The sequence below is a fragment of the Acanthisitta chloris genome, unplaced genomic scaffold, assembly GCF_000695815.1.
Source record: "Acanthisitta chloris isolate BGI_N310 unplaced genomic scaffold, ASM69581v1 scaffold40789, whole genome shotgun sequence".
Lineage (NCBI taxonomy): Eukaryota > Metazoa > Chordata > Aves > Passeriformes > Acanthisittidae > Acanthisitta > Acanthisitta chloris.
In genome coordinates this window covers 615-18,861 of record NW_008691627.1, presented here as the reverse complement: position 1 = coordinate 18,861, position 18,247 = coordinate 615, and the positions used below count along the sequence as shown (strand labels likewise).

Sequence of the window (18,247 nt, the reverse complement as noted above, 5' to 3'; positions counted from 1 at the left end):
ATGTCGGACGATGTACAGATGATGACTTTGTCAGGAAGGCACCGGAGAGCGTCGCAGCTACCATGATGTCAAAAGGACTGCAGATAGGAATTGTTTGGACTGGAAAAGGCAAGTGATCTTGATTATATTTTCAGACATTACCTGAAAAGGTTTACCAACTTTGTGCCTTGGCTTCGTTTATGAAACATTAAACTAGTTCGTAAAGTGCTTTAATCAGTTGGGTCAAGCATCTCTCAACTAACCTCCAGTCCCTCGCCCCAGAACCGCTGTCTAGAAGTACTTTGAGTTGGTATTGACTGCTTGTTTCAGCTCACAGTATATGTAGTATAGATAGTATATGGAAGCAGCCACTAGCAACTGAAGGTTTGGGGACCAAAGCTGAATTGCCAGATCATAAGTTTTCTGAAAGCAGCTTCTGTAAGGACACCTCAAGGCTGTGTATGCAGTGGGGCTTGAGTTCTCACTTCCTCACAAATGCTTAATTTTCTGGTCTGGCTGGAATATGTCCCCATTAAAGTCAAAAATGCCAAAATGCCAGTGTAAATTTGTGACTAGTACATTGATTTTTAAACCTCTTAGTTTCAGTAGTCATCAGGATAATAGAGGAATGACCATGAAGACATGTACTGCAATAAAGTGGGCCCAACAAAAAACCATAACCAACACAACAGATGACTCAGAAGCAAACCTCCTTCCTGCTTTAGACATTTGGAGTTAAAATAGCAATTTTTCTACCTGTTATGTCTAAGAACCTTACATAACCTAAAGAGTTTTATGTGGAAAGAGCCTTTTTAATCAGGGTTGAGAGATCACTAATAGCAGTAGTGTATATAGAACAGAGCAAGGGTGAGACTGTGGTTTCTGAGAGAATTGTGTTGATGAGAGGGACTGGCAGTTTGGTCAGTGAGGAGTCCCCTGATGGTCTGCTCTGTGCCTTGCTCCAGTGAACAAAAGGGACCAAAGACGTTGTGTCTGCCAGATGAGGGGTGCTGCAACCTGTCTTGGAGTGCAGGTCTGGCCTTTCTGAAGTTTCCTACTAGTTCAGTACTTGCTGAGAAGCTGAGGCAAAGAAATACGGTATTCTGATACTGTGGTAAGGAGTAATAGTGCTGCACTTCCTTTTTAACTGCCTTAGGGTCCTGCTATTGCTGCATAATGAAACAAATGATTTAATATACTTTAGGCACTGTGTACAGGCTGCTTGCTGTTTGTCAGTGAAGCCAAATTGTCTCTCTCCTTGCCCTGCTTCCCCTCTCCTTTCTTGCTGCTCCTGCAGGCTTAATTAGAAGTGTTGGCTGCCAAAACACTAGTTGGGTGAATGGGTTTGCAGGGACACGTGTGCATTTTGGTCCTGGAAACGACAGAAAGGAAATTATTTTCTTTTGTTTTGCTTAAAAGGGAACAAAGAAAAGAAACTATCTTCAGTTACGTAAGATGCCTTTCTGCCACAATTCCTAGTTTGTGTTTCCCATAGTAACTGGACATAATTGTTGCATGGAGCTGTTCTTGCAGAACAGGCATGACTGGAGTTAAAAGCACTGAAAAGAGTTTAAACTCTAATTTAAATTTTGGAATTAATTCTGATTTAAGGGAGGTCATGATCCTTGTAAGTTGGTACCTGCAAGTGTTTGGACCACACACTTACTAGCAAGAATATCAATATAAAGTATGTTGCACCTCTGAGTTGACTATAAGGTGTAAGATTAGGAGTTTGCAGTGGGATAGGTTTAGCTATGTTTCTGTTTCCTGAACAGATGCTTAGTTGCAAGATGCATTATTACTTAAGGCAGTGCAAATGCTTTTGAAAGTTGTGCTGTGTGCATTAATCTTGTGCATGCAACAGAAAACGTCCAAAATTAACATAACTGATTAATACAAATTACAGAGTATTTTCTCAAATTGCAAAGTAAGCCAGGAATTGAGTTTCTTGGTTATCAAAGGGTAATAGAGGGAATGGGAAGTGCCTGTAAGACTTACTACTTAGGAGGAGAGCCTCTGCTCTTAGAAACAATGGCTGTAGAAGGAAGGGGCAGCACAGAGTATGCTGTGAGCAGCATCCACTCTGTTTTGTGTGAGAAACAAGGCTCTGCAGAGGAATGCCAAAGTCAGATATATCAGGGGAGTCATAGTTATAAGGAATTCACAGCTCTGTCTGCCCATGGGAAAATGGGAGTTGGCTGTTAATGGGATACAAGAAAGACTTGGGAGTTTTGAATGTATACTCAGAGAGGCAAGAAACTGTTTTGAATATTTTCTGGGATTCATCTTTCATCTTGACTACCCTTGCTACAGCTATTTCATACAGAGTATATTCACACTGTAAAGTTATTACACTACTCCCAGAAGAGTTTTCCTGCTCTGTTGTCTTCTACGCAGATTAATGGGTGAAAGAAATACAAAGAAAGGGAAGGAGATCAGCTCACGTAACACTGGAGTGTGGTGGGCAAGAATGCTGCTGAGAACAGAATTTTCTAGAATAGCACATTGCTTAGGCCTGAAAGTTGTGAGAGGACAGAAGAAATTAGTGTGGAACCCTACAGGTCAGAGAGGATTTTTAGCAGGGCCCACCCTTCCTGGCAGCTGTATCTAAATAATTTCCTCTTATCCAAAGTCACTTGAAAAATGGAAGGGAAGAAGAGTGCATTGGAAACAAACAAGAACCCACAGGATATGCTCTGGTCTGCACTGGGCTTGCAATGCAGGGCACTTGATGCTTTTGTTTAGAAGCCAGAGACACACTCAGAAAGCTTCATGAGCTCAGGCCACCAGCAGGGATGCAAAGGGATAAACTGGCTGCAGCAAAGCTCTTAATGAACTCTTAGGAAGCTCACGCCACAACCTTGAGTGTCTCATCCCTGTTAGCAGTGCTGTGTTCATGCTGCAGTTCACACTGTCCTCCTCTGGGAAAAACATTTTGTGACTGAACAGTTTTACCAGCCCACTTTTCAAACTGCAAATACTCCTGCTCAGTTATTGGCTAAGAGGTTTCCCTGCATATGGGCATTTATCCCCCCCCAGACTCCCAACCTTGCCAGTGTATCCGATGGATACTGGCTGCAGGACAGCCTTGCCTGACCCAGACTGGTTACCAGGCAGGAACTGGATGTAACAAAGCTCCATGGGATGGTAATTGTTCTCAAATACAGAAATGGGATAATCCAGTTACTGAGCTGGTGCTACAACTGCAAGCTGAGGGTCCAGTTGTAACTCTGAATGCAGAAGCCCTGACTTTGCACAGGTGATCTCATCCCAAACAGGATGTGGTCTGTCCAGGCTGGGCTTGTCTCCTGCTCCAGCTGCATGAGCAAGCCTATCATTCCAGACTACTGACCAAACTGTATGTTAGGGTGTGGACTTGGTTAGGAAACACTGATAAATTAACGGACATTCAGCTTTGCTAGTGCACTAGAAAGGGGCTTTGTTCTATGCCTGTTGCTTTCTAAAGGGAATGGTGTTAGGACAGTGGCATGCTACAATCATCTGAAAAGGACAAAGTTTAGTAGGCCCAGCTCAAAAGAAGCAACAATGTGAGTGAGGAAACTGCTGTCCCTGAACTGCTTCCAACTGTATGTGTAGTAGAGGCAGCTGAAGGAGCCCAGACCAAAGCTACTCCAAACAAGCCCCAGAACACTTACGGTGGCAGTTTCTCAACACCAGCTGCTTCACTCTGCTAATCCACTCTGCTGGGCCAGCCTACTTGCTCAGGTAGATGTGACTACAGGTAAGTGTTTATATGACCAAACTGGGATTAAGTTAGAGCAGTCTTTTGACAGCAAATTTAGCTTGCATGACATAGGCCCTTAATCAAGTTTACCAGCTTTGCAGGGCTAACAGCTAGATTTCAGAAAGGCTGAATATAGCCTACAGAGTTAATCAGCATTCAGCTTTTATTTACAAGAGGCCCGAGATGTATACAGCAAGATTTGCTGAACCTCCTGAAGGAGGTTCCTAACTCGATAGGTAAAGCAGATGCAACAACAGCACATAATGACTCAAGAGCATGTTGAGTGGAGTGAAAAAAAGTCACATACAGAATGGCAGACCTGTAGACCAGGTCTGAGGAGAATATTGTGTCAGTTATAGGAGAAGTGGTAGAGATCCTGTTTGACAGCCATGAGTAAACCAGGAACTCCTCGGCTACCCCCAAGTCTTGAAGAAAACACCACACTAGGAATGGCATCTTTGGATGATGGGTGGGGAGAAGGAATGGTTCTAAGCAGACTGGCATCTTGGAGACTCCAAATTCTGGTGTAGCAATCTTGCCCAACTGGAGAGGACAATAAAATTCAACATTACACAGGAAGTACTTCACACAGCTCTGCAAGATTATCACCACAGAAGCAGATCTATGAGGAAAACACCCTGACAACTTCTACACACACACACGAGGCACAGTGCTTATAGATACTTTATGAAACATAAATTCTCCCCGAACACTGCAAGTGAAAAAATATGCATTTCCTATTAGACAATTAAAGGCATGATAAATCAGTATTTTGTATTTTCCTCACACTCATTATGAAGCTCCTAAGCCAAAAAAGGGGAGAAAACTGGTCAAACTAAAAAGAATTCTTATTATTATTCTGCCACTTATTGAGAAATCCAAGGAGAGGAGGTCGCTGTGTTTACACGGACTTTTTGAAACCTGGCTACACTACAAGGATTTTAGGGGTTTTGGCTTCATTTATTGCTACTTTTCCTCTCCCCACCCCAAATATAATAATAAAATATATCTGAGTGTAACCATGTATATTCAAAATTAATCTAAGTGGTATAGGTGGTTTACAGGGAGTCAGGCTTATGTGCCAATGCTTCAGTCCATCACCACACCATCCACTTAAGCACCAACTAAGCATATACATGGTCTCAAGTGTTTATATATAAAGTTATCACCAGGTCTCTTGTGTACATGTTGTTTCCCTGGATTTCAAAATCAAGTGTTTTCTGCTCTACTCTTCAGACACACTGTGGAAAGGATAATGGGACTTTCGCAGGACACGGCAGATAAAGCTGTTAAGCACTACACAGGAGTGATTACAGTAGGTGTGCATCCATAACATAATTTCTTAATTTTCATAGTATATTGCAGTATATCCAAGGCTAAATTTCTTCTGAATTTTGAAGAATTAACATCTTTATAGCTTCCAACAGCTGTGGCTAAGAAATGCCCCTCAGGCATAAGAAAATCACTGCCATTCACTCTACAAGTGTATGTGGGGGGAAAAGTCAACCCACCTGCTATAAGAAGTCCTTCCTCCTCATTTACATGCAAAGGCAGAATAGCATATTCATTGTGATGACCTTTGTACTGTTTCACACACTTAGCTGTTCTCAGGTCCCACAGTTTTATCTGCAAGTTGAAGTAATTGCTTGAGAGAGCATATATTAACAAACCAGAGAGCACCTGATAGTTGGACCTGTTGGAGCAGGCCCAGAGGAGGGTCATGAAGATGATCAGAAGGCTGGAGCCCCTCTCCTATGAAGACAGGCTCAGAGTTCAGCCTGGAGAAGCAGCATTCCAGTACATCTGGAGAGGGACTTTTACAAGGACATGTAGCGATAGGACAAGGGCAAATGGCTTTTAACTCACGGAGGATAGGTTTAGATTTAGTAATAGGAAGCTCTTTAATGTGAGGGTGATGAGTTACTAAAGCAGGTTGCCCAGAGAATGCCCCATCCCTGGAAGTGTTCAAGGCCAGGTTGGATGAAGCTTTGAGCAACCTGGTCTAGTACAAGGTGTCCCTACCCATGGCAGGAGGGTTGGAACTAGGTGATCTTTAAGGTTCTTTCCAACACAAACCATTCTATAGTAAATAAGTGGATCTGGAAGAGCACTCATATATGGAACTACCACCCAGTTCCAAACTACCCACTAAAGAACAGGCATCTGCCCTTGGGACTGGGATCAGCACCTCTCACTGTCCAGATACTAACAGGAACAGAATATCCTAAACACAACAAAACCATACCTTTCCAGCCATATCTGTTGCCATAAGATAATGTTCAGCCTCCATTAGGTGAATAGATGTAACTGCTGAGTCATGGAAGAGACGAATTGCTTTCCAGCTCTGCCCCTTTCGGTTACGTTGACGCACATCAATGCTGAAAATCTCCCCTGAACGGCAGCCATTGTACAGCACTGGGTTCTGGAAGAATCCAAGAGAGAGTACTATGTAACACCTATAAGCATCTTACAAGTTATCCAGAGAGAATCCTTGTCATGCTTTTGAGCTCTATGGTGCAGTTGTCAAATTATTTTAACACAGGCATTAAGAAGCAGAAGTTTAATTACACACTGCAACATCTGTCAGCCAACTCATCAGTTCCGTTCACACCTCAACAACGTCTGGAAGTTTGGCCAGGTAAGTAGGAACTTAGTCTAATGTAACAGCAAAACAAATTGGAATTCTCACATTCTGATTTCACCCTTCTCACTAAATCTTTGTGAACAAGTCCATTAGTATTTTAGAGGGAATTTTTCCTTCTTGGTGGAGGCAATACACTGAGTGTTAACAAGATAAGGTTATTTGTCAATATGACTTTAGAGCACGTTATTATGGTGCTCTTTGTACTTCCTACATTTCCTTTTACCCTCAGTAATATTAACAAAAATCACCCCTGTTGCCAGAGTTTGAAATCAGTTAATCTCGTGTGCGAGTATCAGACCACAACAGGTCTGTTGTGGAAGAGCTATCCAGCTGCAACTGTCATCACAGTCTTATGCACAGCATGAGAAGCCTTGTCACAAACGACAAAAAGCTTACCAATGAGGCAGTGCTCTGAAAAAAATGAAGGGTGTAGAGTTCTCCTTACCTGTGTGGCAAACTGCTGTGCCAATACATCACTACTGGTTCCAAACGTCTGTCGATGTCCTGTCACTACGTTGGTCACAAGAACTCGTCGTGTCAGGCCTAAGGAAGACAGACAATTTAGCTCTAATTCAAGCAGCAGCTGGGGAGGTGAATGCAAGAAGTCCTTCCCATTGAGACAGAGGGGGTTGCTAGCCTTACACAGCACCTGTGCTGAAGCAGTTATCTGCTTGTGGATTCAGGCACCAAGCACAGGACCAGGCCGTGGATATCTTGAAACTGCACAGCATTCCAGGTCGATCTCCTAGGAGAGAGGAGCAACATATGAAGTGTTCATAAAATGTTAGGACAGGATGATAACTCAGAAAGGCTCTCTAGACGGCCATACTTCTTCCAACATTTCAATCTGAAACAGAGAAAGTGCTACCCAGTTAGTATCCCTGTGCCGCTCAAGAGACAGTGTAGTGGTTTTGCATGGCCAGGCTTTGGCAGTGGGGAGGCTACAGGGGTGGGTTCTGTGAGAAGCTGCTAGAAGCTTCCCCGTGTCTGGCAGAGCCAATGCCAGTGGCTCCCGGACAGACCCACCCCCGCAGCATGGCCTAGCCAATCAGGGATGGTAGTAACACCTCTGTGGTAACATATTTAAGAAAGAAAAAAAGTTATTGCACAGAAGTAATTGTGGCCAGGAAAGAGAGGAGTGAGAATGTGAGAGGAACAACTGTGCAGACACCAAGATCAGTGGAGAAGGAGGGGGAGGATGTACTCCAGGTGCCGGAGCTGAGGATCCCCTGCAGCCTGTGGTGAAGACCACGGTGAAGCAGTTGTACCCTGTAGCTCATGGAGGTTAATGGGCTACAGAGATCCATTTGTAGCCTGTGGATTCCCAAAGGAGTGAACCCATGGTGAGCCCTTGCTAGAGCAAGCTCCTGGCAAGGACCTGCAAACCTGTGGAGAGAGGAAACCCACACTGGGGTAGACTTCCTGGTAGGACTTGTGATCCTGTGGGGGACTCGTGCTGGAGCTGTCTTTGAGGGGCTGGACTGCACCCTGTGAAGAGTGACCCACACTCTTCGTGGAGAACTGCCACTTGTGGGAAGGACTCACGGAGAAGTTCGTAGAGAGCTGTCTCCTGTGGGAGGAACCCCATGCTGGAGCAGGGGAAGGACTCCTCTCCCTAAGAGCAGTGGCAGAAACAACACGTGATGAACAGACACTCCCTGTCTCCCTGTGCTGCTGATGGGAAAGAGGTAGAAAATGTGTTTTAAGGTCTATTTTATTTTCTCATTATCCTGCTCTGATCTTGTTAGTAATAAAACTACTTAATTTCCCCAAGTTTAGTCTGTTTTGCCTGTGAGTGATCTCTTCTGCTCCTTATCTCAACCCATGAAGCTTTAATTATATTTTCTCTCCCCTGTCCATTTTGCAGAGCAGAGTGAGAGAATGGCTTTGGTGGATGCCTGGCACACAGTCAGGGACAACCCACTACAACAGGAAACAGAAGCAGGACTTCATGAGTGTCAGCTGGACACCTACAGTCTATATCAATAGATGACACTGAGAGACTGTGAAATTTGTTCAGTAGTCAGAGGGCTGACTATGGCAGGAAAGAGAAAAGTAACACCTGCCTTACAGGACTAACTAAGCCATTTTTTAAAGATAAGTGGGCTGGGAATAAAAAATACGTACTTCATACGGTACAGATTAGCCAAAGCCTAACCTGTTAAGTTCTTGGCCTAAAAAAACCCCAAAGTTTGATTATTTAACAATACCTTAGATTTGACCCTTACTCATGCAGCTCCTGCAAAAAATTTATGTCAATTAGTAGACTAAGTCCTCAGTTTTCACTTCCTTCATGGCACATCATGTATACCTATGTCAGGCAGCAGAGGTGACACGGCTAAGAGTGGAAGGATAACATAGTTTTACTCAGGGTAAGTTCTGCTTTGCTCCCAGCATCTATTACCAAGGTTTCCACAAATCAACAATTTAGGAAAGCAAAGTAACTCAAATTTAGAAACATTTTACCAGTCAATAGGATATACGAGGCAGGAGGACTTTGGTGGAATTCACATCTAATTATGTTGGTTATAGTGAATGGCTTAAAATGTTCTACAAGCAACTGGGCACCCTGGCCTAGTAGCTATCCACCCTCTGTGACTCTTCAAGTTCATGCTAACTCTGTGCTTTTTTTTAAAATGGCTGCATAAACAGCATGCCATTAAAAATTTAAAATAGGCCCATTAGTCTCATCTATCACAGATTTCCTCTGTATAAACTTAACTAATCGTGTCTGAATGGAAACTGGGTTGGAGGACTGTTCTCTCTGACTTGAAGAAGCACTGTTATAACATCTATCAACAATCGAATTAATGAAGTGCTGCCCTCAAGAACATTCAACAAACAAATACATATACAGCTGCAGCCACCAGACTTAAAACGTAGAATTCTCTAGATCAATCAAGTTTATGCACAGCTGAGCATGAGCTTGTACAAGGAGCTATGGGCTAAGACATCTACCAGCTTTCCACCTTTGATCATCCACTGAGCATACTTGAGCAGCTGGTATGACAAAGGATTCTGCAATGACTCTAGACAGTCTATAAGGAAATGCAAGTACTTCTTGTGTGCAGCTTCTGGGTATTAATTACAGGCCAAGCTATTAATGAAAAATCTCAAATGTTTACTTTACAAGTGAGATGTTCTGCCAAAGTCAAGCACTGCAGCAGCTAAAAATAAACCAGTGCTTTGAATACTGCTTGTTGATTAAGTCTTAAGGTAAATTCTTTCATCATTTCACTTCCTACACTGTTTTAGACTTTCTAAGTCTTATAAGAATACAACAAGTAAGCTCACCAACTACTGAAAAAAATGTGGAAATAATCTTTCCTTTTCACTCTTTTCATACCGTAACTGGTACCAAAAACTGAAGAAGAAAAACTAACAAAAGCACCCTACCTGGGTTAGTGCTGCTGAACAATGATGCTGGAAGCAGACTGGCACAGCCTGGTGTTTCTGCAATTCCCATGAGACACAGCTTGAGGAAGTGAGTTAAGGAAGACAGATTTTGCCCCAGAATGGACAGGCTGCCTAACATTTACAGCTGGGATAAGCAAGGTGCCCTGACACAGTCACAGCTCACAATACTTCCCCTTGAAGCCTTGGATGTGCTTTACAGTTTACAACTAAATCTTGACTTTTCATTTCCTTCATAGGAATGAGCTAGAAAGAACTCAATTTCTTGCTTTTGTATTGTCACTAGCAGAAAGGGAAGAGGAATACTACATCATCTTATCAGTGACGGGGGGAAAAAAAGTATGGCCTACATAGATAATTCTTCTCATCTTTACATGCTGATGACACTGCATTAATAAAGATCTGTTTTTCATGGAGAGAAGTTTGAAAAAAAGGGAGCAAGGTTCACTTTAAATGACATTTAAAAATTTTATGAAGACTATACCAGGTATAGATAGAATTTATAGCTGCATTTCAAGTTCAGTAGGGTAAATCTGTAACATGACTAGAGGAAAGAGCAAACCGACTAAACCAAGTGATCCCAAACTCCTCCCCACTCTGCACACACCTGGTGAGCTCCTGCCTCCTGATGGGTTGGTCTGGAATTGTCTGGCTTTTCCCCATGGCCATTCCATACTTTTCTATGTAATTTCTTTTAGCACTTTAACAGTACATCTGTTGTCTGTCATCTCCCACATCAAAGTCCCATTTTCTTCCTGTCTTCTGGGCTCTGGAAGCTGTAGAGCATGATACCAGTGAATTGCTCCCACTCTCCTCTTGCCCCAACCAATATGGGGCTGGTTTTAAACAGAAACAGGCCAACTCACTCTCAAAGAGGTCCACTTCAGCCACGAGAGAAAGGTAGTTGCCTTAACTGTCCGCCTGGTTTTTTTTTTCCAAACTGTTCTTTTGCCTCAGATAATTTCTAAACATCAGATCATTTTGGATATGGCTTTTACATACACTAGTAATGAAGTGGGAATTCTCCAGGGCAAAAAAGTCTTTCACCTACTATTACACTGAAATAACTCTACATATATCTACAGCAGAACTATACATCTGTCTCACTAGCTCCAACATCTTTCAATTTGTGTAACTTTCTCCATTTTCCAGAAAATGTATTTTCTGGGACAACTACATGAAAAGCATTCTGGAAGTTAGTTATTCTGTGCAGCATGATGGAGTTCATGAAAGCAGAAATGCAATTTTGTTTTTTTTAAAAAAGGATATAAAACATGAGAATCTGGATGAGTCAATGATGCCCAGCACACAGAATTCACCTTCAGACATGAAAAGACATACTACTTTTGTGATCTGTTATTCAATTAATGAAAGATTATTTCCATGCAAAGAAGACATAAAATTAGGTGCTGGGTACAATTCCTTAGCCCACTAAATAGCCCAGTAATGAGGCTTGAGCATTTTAGCCTCAAACTCCCCTTGTGCTGTCAGAACAGCATTGAGAAGTCTGGCCTAACACAGACTGAGGCATCAAGCACATGCTGTTATTTAAGAGACCATCCTTAAGAGGGACTAAGCATGAAGAGATTCTGAAAGCCTGTTTTAAATATGCATTATGTTTCAGGATAAACACATTTTCCCCCAAATTATTTTTTAGAAAGAAGCATGCAAATCTTGGTAGCTTCTGGCCCTCAACATCAGTTTTACCAAGTACAGTCCAAGTCTGAAGTAAGCACTACCCTTGGAAGCTGGTATTTCACCATAGTCTTCCATTCCAAGTGCAGCATAACATTCCTGAGAATTTTGACTTGTACTGAGGACTTTGAGGGACCTATTTACTGTGGTTCTGTGGTTATCCAAGCTTCACATTTCTAGATAAATCCATTCTCTCCTCCTAGCCCCTTCCTCAACCCTCATGCCATTTCCACCTGAGCCTCCCAAAAACAGTGTTCTGAGAACGCAACAACAAAAGGAAGGAGGAACAGAAAACAGTACTTTGCGGTTTGTGAAGTAGAGGTTGTCATACATCTCCACAGTGAGAGACTCCTTCCCCAAACCACTGAGATTGATGATACCATATTTACATCCACCATGCTCCACATCGTTCACAGTGAATATTCGTTCACAAGCAACATCTGCCTGTAAAACAAAAGCTTACTGGTCACACTTACTGGAAACTTACAGGCAAAAACAGCTTGAGGGAGCTGCATTAGTTCTAAACATTAATTCTGATCCCTTTAACACCACCCATTTTTCATTCATCTCTAAAACCAGTGGACAACTCCTTTTTATATGCATGCGCAGAAAAAACACACAAGGAAAAGATTTAGTCCTTTGCTAACTAAGTGATCTTTCCAGTTTTAACAGTTCTATACATTTTCTCTGGCTCACTGGTAAGCACAGACTGGTACTGGTAGAGGACACAAACCAAAAATTCAAACCTCATCAAAAGTGAACATGGAATTCTGCTTTTGAATCATAGCAAAAAGGTTCGTGCCAACCTTCAACTTTTCTTTTATGACATTAAGTTTCTGACTCCCTTCTGGCTTCAGCTACCTTTGCAGTTCTCTGTTTACAAGGCTGGGAGCTGGTCCTAGAGAGCTTCCTAAATAGCTCTTGAACAATACTGGCCTCAGATCATGAGATGTAAAGTGATTACTGATATGTACATAGATTCTCTGGACCACAGGCTTTTCCACTCCCCGAATTCTTCTCTTTCATTTTCTTCTTTTTTCTCTTAACCCTCTCCACTCCCCCTCCCAGCCCCACACTAATGATCCACTCAACTCCTGTTTATGTGAAAAAAATAATTAAAATTAGTCACTTTCATATTCAACCTTTTTCATCATTTTCCGTTTAAGGAAAGTAACAGCTTCTCCCTACCTGTTTAAAATTACTAAGCACAGATTTTAAGAACCGACACAACAGGAATAACCCATCTCTGAAAGCAAAATTTGACCTATATGATCTGATTCCAAGAGCCTGGATTTTCACTGAAGATGGGCTCTCTTTATCCTAAAGACTTAACATTTCTCATCACATACCACAATGATTTTGAAATTGTTGGTTCCAGTAACTGAGGAATCAGGACTGTGAATTTCTATCTTCCTCCTCTGCATGCAGTTCACTTTTAGTTCGTGGACTAGCCTGTAAAAGCAGGTGAGGAACAAGAGAGGAGAAGAGAAATCAGGTTAGCCTAAGTTTAATGCCTATGGAAAGAATTCTGGACAGGCTATGGAACTGCTTCTCAGTAACAGAAGAGAAAATGCCTGAACAACTAGCATGCTGAAATTTAACTTCTGTAACTCATGAACACATATCTCCAGCACATCTTCAGTAGCAGAAACAACAACACAGCAAGTCACTAACTTAACTTGCCTTCTGCACTGTTACAGTATCTGAGCTACCTCAGCTATTCTAATGGGGGGCAGAGGGAATGGTCACAGCAGTTGAAAGGCATTTATCCAAAGGAGAGCTGTGCTGTAATCACAAAGCACAATGTGGCAAAACAGCATATACATATATAAAGTGAGGTTTTTTTTAGAAGTGAAATTGGGAAACAACTTCCTCGTTTGAATTCTAATCATTTTAGTAATCTGATTATAACAGAATAGAACCTTTTTTCTAATTTTAAGTAATATGTTCCTCCTTGTCCTAATGAACAATAAGAAATTAAAAAAACCCTGACAGGAATAGTTGCACTAACAGCAGAACTTGGTACCGCAAACAGAAGACAAAATAAATCCTTGTACCTGCAATAACTTGTGGAGCTGAGCAAACCCAGCTGCCTTTTTTGTAACAGCACAGAAGAATTCAGTCCAGCCCTTGTTGTTTTCTAGAAGAGAATAACATGAAAGTATACTCAGTTATTTACTTGTTTACAATTCAAACATGGCTGTGGGCCTTACATGTTTGGGTTATGTAGGTAACCTTTTCCTCTAGCCTACATACGTTCAAATTGTAAGAATATCTACAAAACACATTCCAGCACCATCTCCCTGGTCTACTACAGTAAGCAGATAAGAATATATTCCTGTGAGATATGGGGCACTTCCGTAAATACAAAAGCTGGAGGAAAAAAAGCCCAAAAACCCAACAGCCATTGTTTTCACTCTACATAATCAGCAGTACCATCTGGAGGTATGAACTCACCTTCTGATTTCACTACAATACCTTAAATTCTTATTATACAGCAAAATTTTCAATCACAACAAGACTGCTATGAAGCACATGGTATTACTGATGCACTAAACTGCTTTTCCATTCACTTCCATTCCCCCCCACAGCAGCAGGGCTGGAATGTCCCTTCCAACCCAAGGCATTCTGATTCCATTCTACGATTCATAACTTTTTAATATTTCATGTAAACACTTTCTCAGGAGGCCAAAGGATAGAGTACTTTGCAGAATTATGGATTAAGAAGTCTTTTTTATAATGCTCAGACAAAGCAAGTCTTTGAGAGTCAAAATATTCTTCACACTGAAGAGCTGGAAGTGGTTGGAGAACTTCACAGCCTAAGGAATACTGCTCACTTCTTCCAAATGACAGCATATTTAAGCCGAGCTGTGATTTGTAAAGTTGTAAGACATGTTTTTCAGCTAATGAAAAACCATCCTTGTTGGTTATTTTACCCAGATTCCAGATCTGCAACATTGGCATTAACTCTGCTCTAACACTCTATGATGAAAAGCAAACAGGCTTTCCAGGCATAAACGTTAAGACGTGCCTTGGTTTTACCTGTCCAAAAAAGTTCTTTGTGAAAAAAATGTTTCCACAAAATATGACCAGTATTGTTTCTTCAGGGTCCACTAATATGATCAATACATGTATTAAATACGTGGAAAACTTAAAATCAAGACCCCATTTCACCAGGGATTTGAAACCTGGCCTCCAGTGTCCTGGCTCAAGTTGAACTGCTGGACAACTGCAATTCTGAGCACAGTTCCTGTCTCTTTATACTTTTTTGTTTGTAATGACTTGATCTCATTCCTCTGTGAAACAGCCAAACAAAAGGCATCAGGGACGATAAGTTCTTAGCCAAAAGACCAAAATTGAGTTGTCGGAATTGAAAGACTTTAGTTTATAATCTTTCTCAGCTAAAGTATAATAAAGTCTAATTGCAATCTTTTTCAGAACATACCTTCTTCTGCTTTTCTTCCTCTTCTAAGAGTCTCAGCCTTTTGCATTCCATTGCCTTGTACTGAATGCTCTCCTTGGTGAGTGGGTTGTAGTTATTGTGTCCAGGCAGCAGGCGGAAATAGCGGTTCTTTTCTGAGTCATAGTAAAATCCTGGCAGTTCTGGGGAGGGGAGAAAAGGTGGCAAAATCAGATGGATAACTGAGTTTGCTTATTGCTCTTTGATATTCCATGTCTTCACGGCAATATTAGCATCACGAGACCCAAAGTTCTTGCTCCCAACAGGTTCCAGGCACAATACACAGACTAGGAACAGATGAGCCACTTACAAATGATTATTTACAGTTTTCAAATGCAGTGCCCTTACACAGGTACAGGGGGGATGTCATCACTGAGATGAAATTCAGACAGATCAGAGGAACAGATAAAAAAGGGTTTGATGCTGAACGAAAATAGTCTTTCTTCATAAATCAATCATGAGGGCACATGCTTAGGTAAAAGACTACGCAGGGTAGTCCCAAACAATGACCAAAAAATTGAAAATCAGGTATCACACAAACCAAAATAAAGTGATTCACTTCCCAGAACAAGACACTATTTCTTCAACACACAAGAGGGATTTATATACAATGAAGAGTACATTTGGACAAAACACAGAGGCTGCTTCCGAGGCTAAACTGACATGAGAGAAACATTCAAATTTAGTGTTTCACTGCCTGGTAAATTCAGAGTCAGACAGGTAAAATACTTTGCCAGATTCAGATAAAATCCAGACAAAGGATTTTATTCAGAAGAGGCAATCATAAACATCTCATTTCAAGAGTTTTTATTTAAAGCTTTTATCTACTACCAGATATTTCATTTTAAGTAGCCTCTTTTTGCTGTTGCTTACAATTCAGCTCCTTGTCAGCATCTTTGAGGTTTCAGCTTAGCAACAAGTCACTGAGATTTATTCACGTCAACAAAAAAAAAAAAATAAAAAAATAATCAATCAATCAATCAATCAATAAGGTTCATAAAAGCACACTACATTTAGTATACAGAACCTAATTACACAGCAATGCATGTTTTGCAGGAAACACCTCCTCACATGCTCACAACCTCTTAAACACAGAAAACTGATATGCAAAAACCATCTCTTTGAACTCTGGTTTTGTCTGTTGTTAAGAGCTTATAGGTGATGTTTCAGGACTCTCCTGTTGTAGAGAAATATATGTTCCCACAGGATTAGCTTTTGCTAACATTGTTTAATGAGTCAGGAAACCAGAACATCAATGGGACATCTTCCTCCATAGCACTGCTACTTCATCTTTTGTTGTTAAGGAATAAATGTTTAGCCAGAGTGTATTTTCTTACAGGCTACAAAATACACTGAAGCTCTTCCCACCCCAAAAAGATCATTGTGCCTTTTAAAAGGCTGAATAACTGGATACAAGTTGTAGTTTTTTTATATGCTCTCTTATTTGCTTCCTTACTCGTTAATTTTCTTCCAAAAGCAGCATTTCTGGAGAAAAAAAACCCCCAGACTTCTAGTTTTTCAGCTTTGTATCAGCTTGGCTAAGCACCTAAGTTTTCACACATGAGAAGCACTTGTGGGCCGAAAAGTGATTTGGCCCTGTGCACTGGATCCTCACTTACTACATCTTTTTACACCACCTGCTGTAATTTCCCCCTACACACTTTGCTGCTTATATCATTCTTGTAACACCACACTATCAACACAGCTACTACTTTATTCATACAATCTCCAAATTGATTTTTGACCTGTAAACACCATCTCTTACCTGGTACTACAGAATTCTGTGTTGAAGTGGACGAAGAAGGATCTCCACTGCTGCTGGGGCCTGCATTCACTGTGGTCTGTGGTTCCTCCTGTTCCACACTGAAAAAATAGCATTGCCTTCAAGACAGGCTCACAATTGTCCTACACAACTTTCCCACAAAGCACCTAGAAAGCAGATTGTTATTGACAGTGGTGAAATACCATTTTGCAGTGCTGTGATAAGCATACTCTGCATTTCACCATACATTAAACTATGAAAATCAAACAGTGAAAATATTCAGTTTAAAAGTCTCTCAAGAAGGTTAGGGATACCAACATCCTAAAAGCCTTAATTACTTGCTAAAACATTAGAGGTATCCATTAATTCTACAAGTGCCTTTAACTCTTTGAAGCAAAAAGTTGACTGGGCATTTTACCATCCCCTGGTTAAAAGAAAAGCTCCCTCCTGAAACATACAAGTCTTCAGAGCATAAAACTAGAAAGACAGTACGGGTAAAACACTGATGGCAGGTCAAAAATATTTTGGCATTCTCTTTGTAACAAGAACTTCACTGATGAGGTTCAGAAACATGCAAAATAAACAAAAGTTTAATGAAAACTCCATGAAAGAAAAGCCTCTACTTTTCTAATAAACATCACAGTCGATGGGCAACTGCAGATTTTCTTTTTTAAGTAACATAAATGAGCACATTCAGTACTGATGAGCAAAATACCCCTGGGATGTTTTCTGAAGTAACTGCACAAGTCTTGCTTTGTAAGACAGGTCTTACTACATGTCATCTTAAAAGGAGTAGCTGAAGAAGTTTTGCAAGAGTCATAATTTATTGAAAACAAAATGACAAAGAAATTCTAGTTCTAATAGCAGCTCTATTGCTATTTGATTGTACAACTTTGAAAACAGTTAAAGAACACAACAGACATACAAGGGGAAAACCACCCCAGATCGAACCCAAGCACTTAACTTTAAAGTTCTTTCAGAAAATCCTTTTAGTTCTGTACTCACTGAACCAGGGCTCATCTGCATTTCTAACTTTTCTTACACAAGAGCACCTAACGAGGCAACTCATATATGTGTATGTGTCTCTCTAAAAATATGTTTAAAAAAAAAAAAGCTTACAGTATTAAAGCAAAGGATTGGCCTGTTCTGGTCCTGCAGGACGCACTAACAAACATGGTAATGAAAAAGAACCACAAAACCAGCTCAAACTCAGGCAGGTAAAAGTTCTAAAGTTTAAAATGCACTCTTCTGAAAGTTTTCAAGGCAGGGAGGGGATTATTCCTGAGACCTCATTTCATTTTCCTGATCTGCTAGATGTGGTAATATCACCACACTACTTAATGTGATTTTAAGATTCCAGGAAGACCCTTTAAAGGCAGTTCTTACTGACGCTGAGGCATAAAATAAACGGGCAGGCAGAATGAAGTACTTACATTTTTCTTCCCTGAGCTACCTTTGCATGTTAATGAATAGTTTATGGACGATCACACACACCTGAAAGGACTACCTCTTGCAACAACATCTCAGTTTAAAATCAACATACAGCTG

At 41.0% G+C, this 18,247-nt stretch overlaps 1 protein-coding gene across 5 annotated transcripts; it reads right to left on the bottom strand.

Moving 5' to 3' along the window:
- Positions 1-3,873: 3,873 nt before the first annotated feature.
- Positions 3,874-16,790, bottom strand: DCAF4 (DDB1 and CUL4 associated factor 4). Of its 5 annotated transcripts, XM_009082284.1 has the most exons (13): positions 16,703-16,790; positions 14,923-15,080; positions 13,535-13,617; positions 12,827-12,929; positions 11,778-11,921; positions 11,057-11,101; positions 9,765-9,843; positions 8,637-8,642; positions 7,018-7,110; positions 6,814-6,911; positions 5,970-6,146; positions 5,236-5,350; positions 3,874-4,267 (listed from the first exon to the last, which is right to left on the bottom strand). In XM_009082284.1, the coding sequence occupies exons 2-13, from the start codon at positions 14,971-14,973 to the stop codon at positions 4,074-4,076; spliced, it is 1,188 nt and encodes a 395-aa protein (XP_009080532.1). In that variant the 5' UTR covers positions 14,974-15,080; positions 16,703-16,790; the 3' UTR covers positions 3,874-4,073. The 5 variants fall into 5 exon arrangements, with proteins under 5 accessions (XP_009080532.1, XP_009080535.1, XP_009080536.1 ...); XM_009082287.1 differs by lacking the exons at positions 8,637-8,642; positions 16,703-16,790 and having other exon boundaries at positions 7,018-7,113; positions 9,765-9,844; positions 11,052-11,101; positions 13,535-13,612; positions 14,921-15,072; XM_009082288.1 differs by lacking the exons at positions 8,637-8,642; positions 16,703-16,790 and having other exon boundaries at positions 6,835-6,911; positions 7,018-7,113; positions 9,765-9,844; ... (1 more) ...; positions 13,535-13,612; positions 14,921-15,072.
- Positions 16,791-18,247: the final 1,457 nt, after the last annotated feature.

What these genes read in the sequence shown, in the direction of transcription:
- DCAF4 (XM_009082284.1), bottom strand. Translation starts at nt 14,973, where the DNA reads ATGGAATGCAAAAGGCTGAGACTCTTAGAAGAGGAAGAAAAGCAGAAG. An exon ending in AGGAAGAAAAGCAGAAGAAG is followed by an intron (nt 13,618 to 14,922) that starts GTATGTTCTGAA and finishes ATTCTCTTCTAG; the next exon opens with AAAACAACAAGGGCTGGACT. An exon ending in TCTACTTCACAAACCGCAAA is followed by an intron (nt 11,102 to 11,777) that starts GTACTGTTTTCT and finishes TCATGTCTGAAG; the next exon opens with GTGAATTCTGTGTGCTGGGC.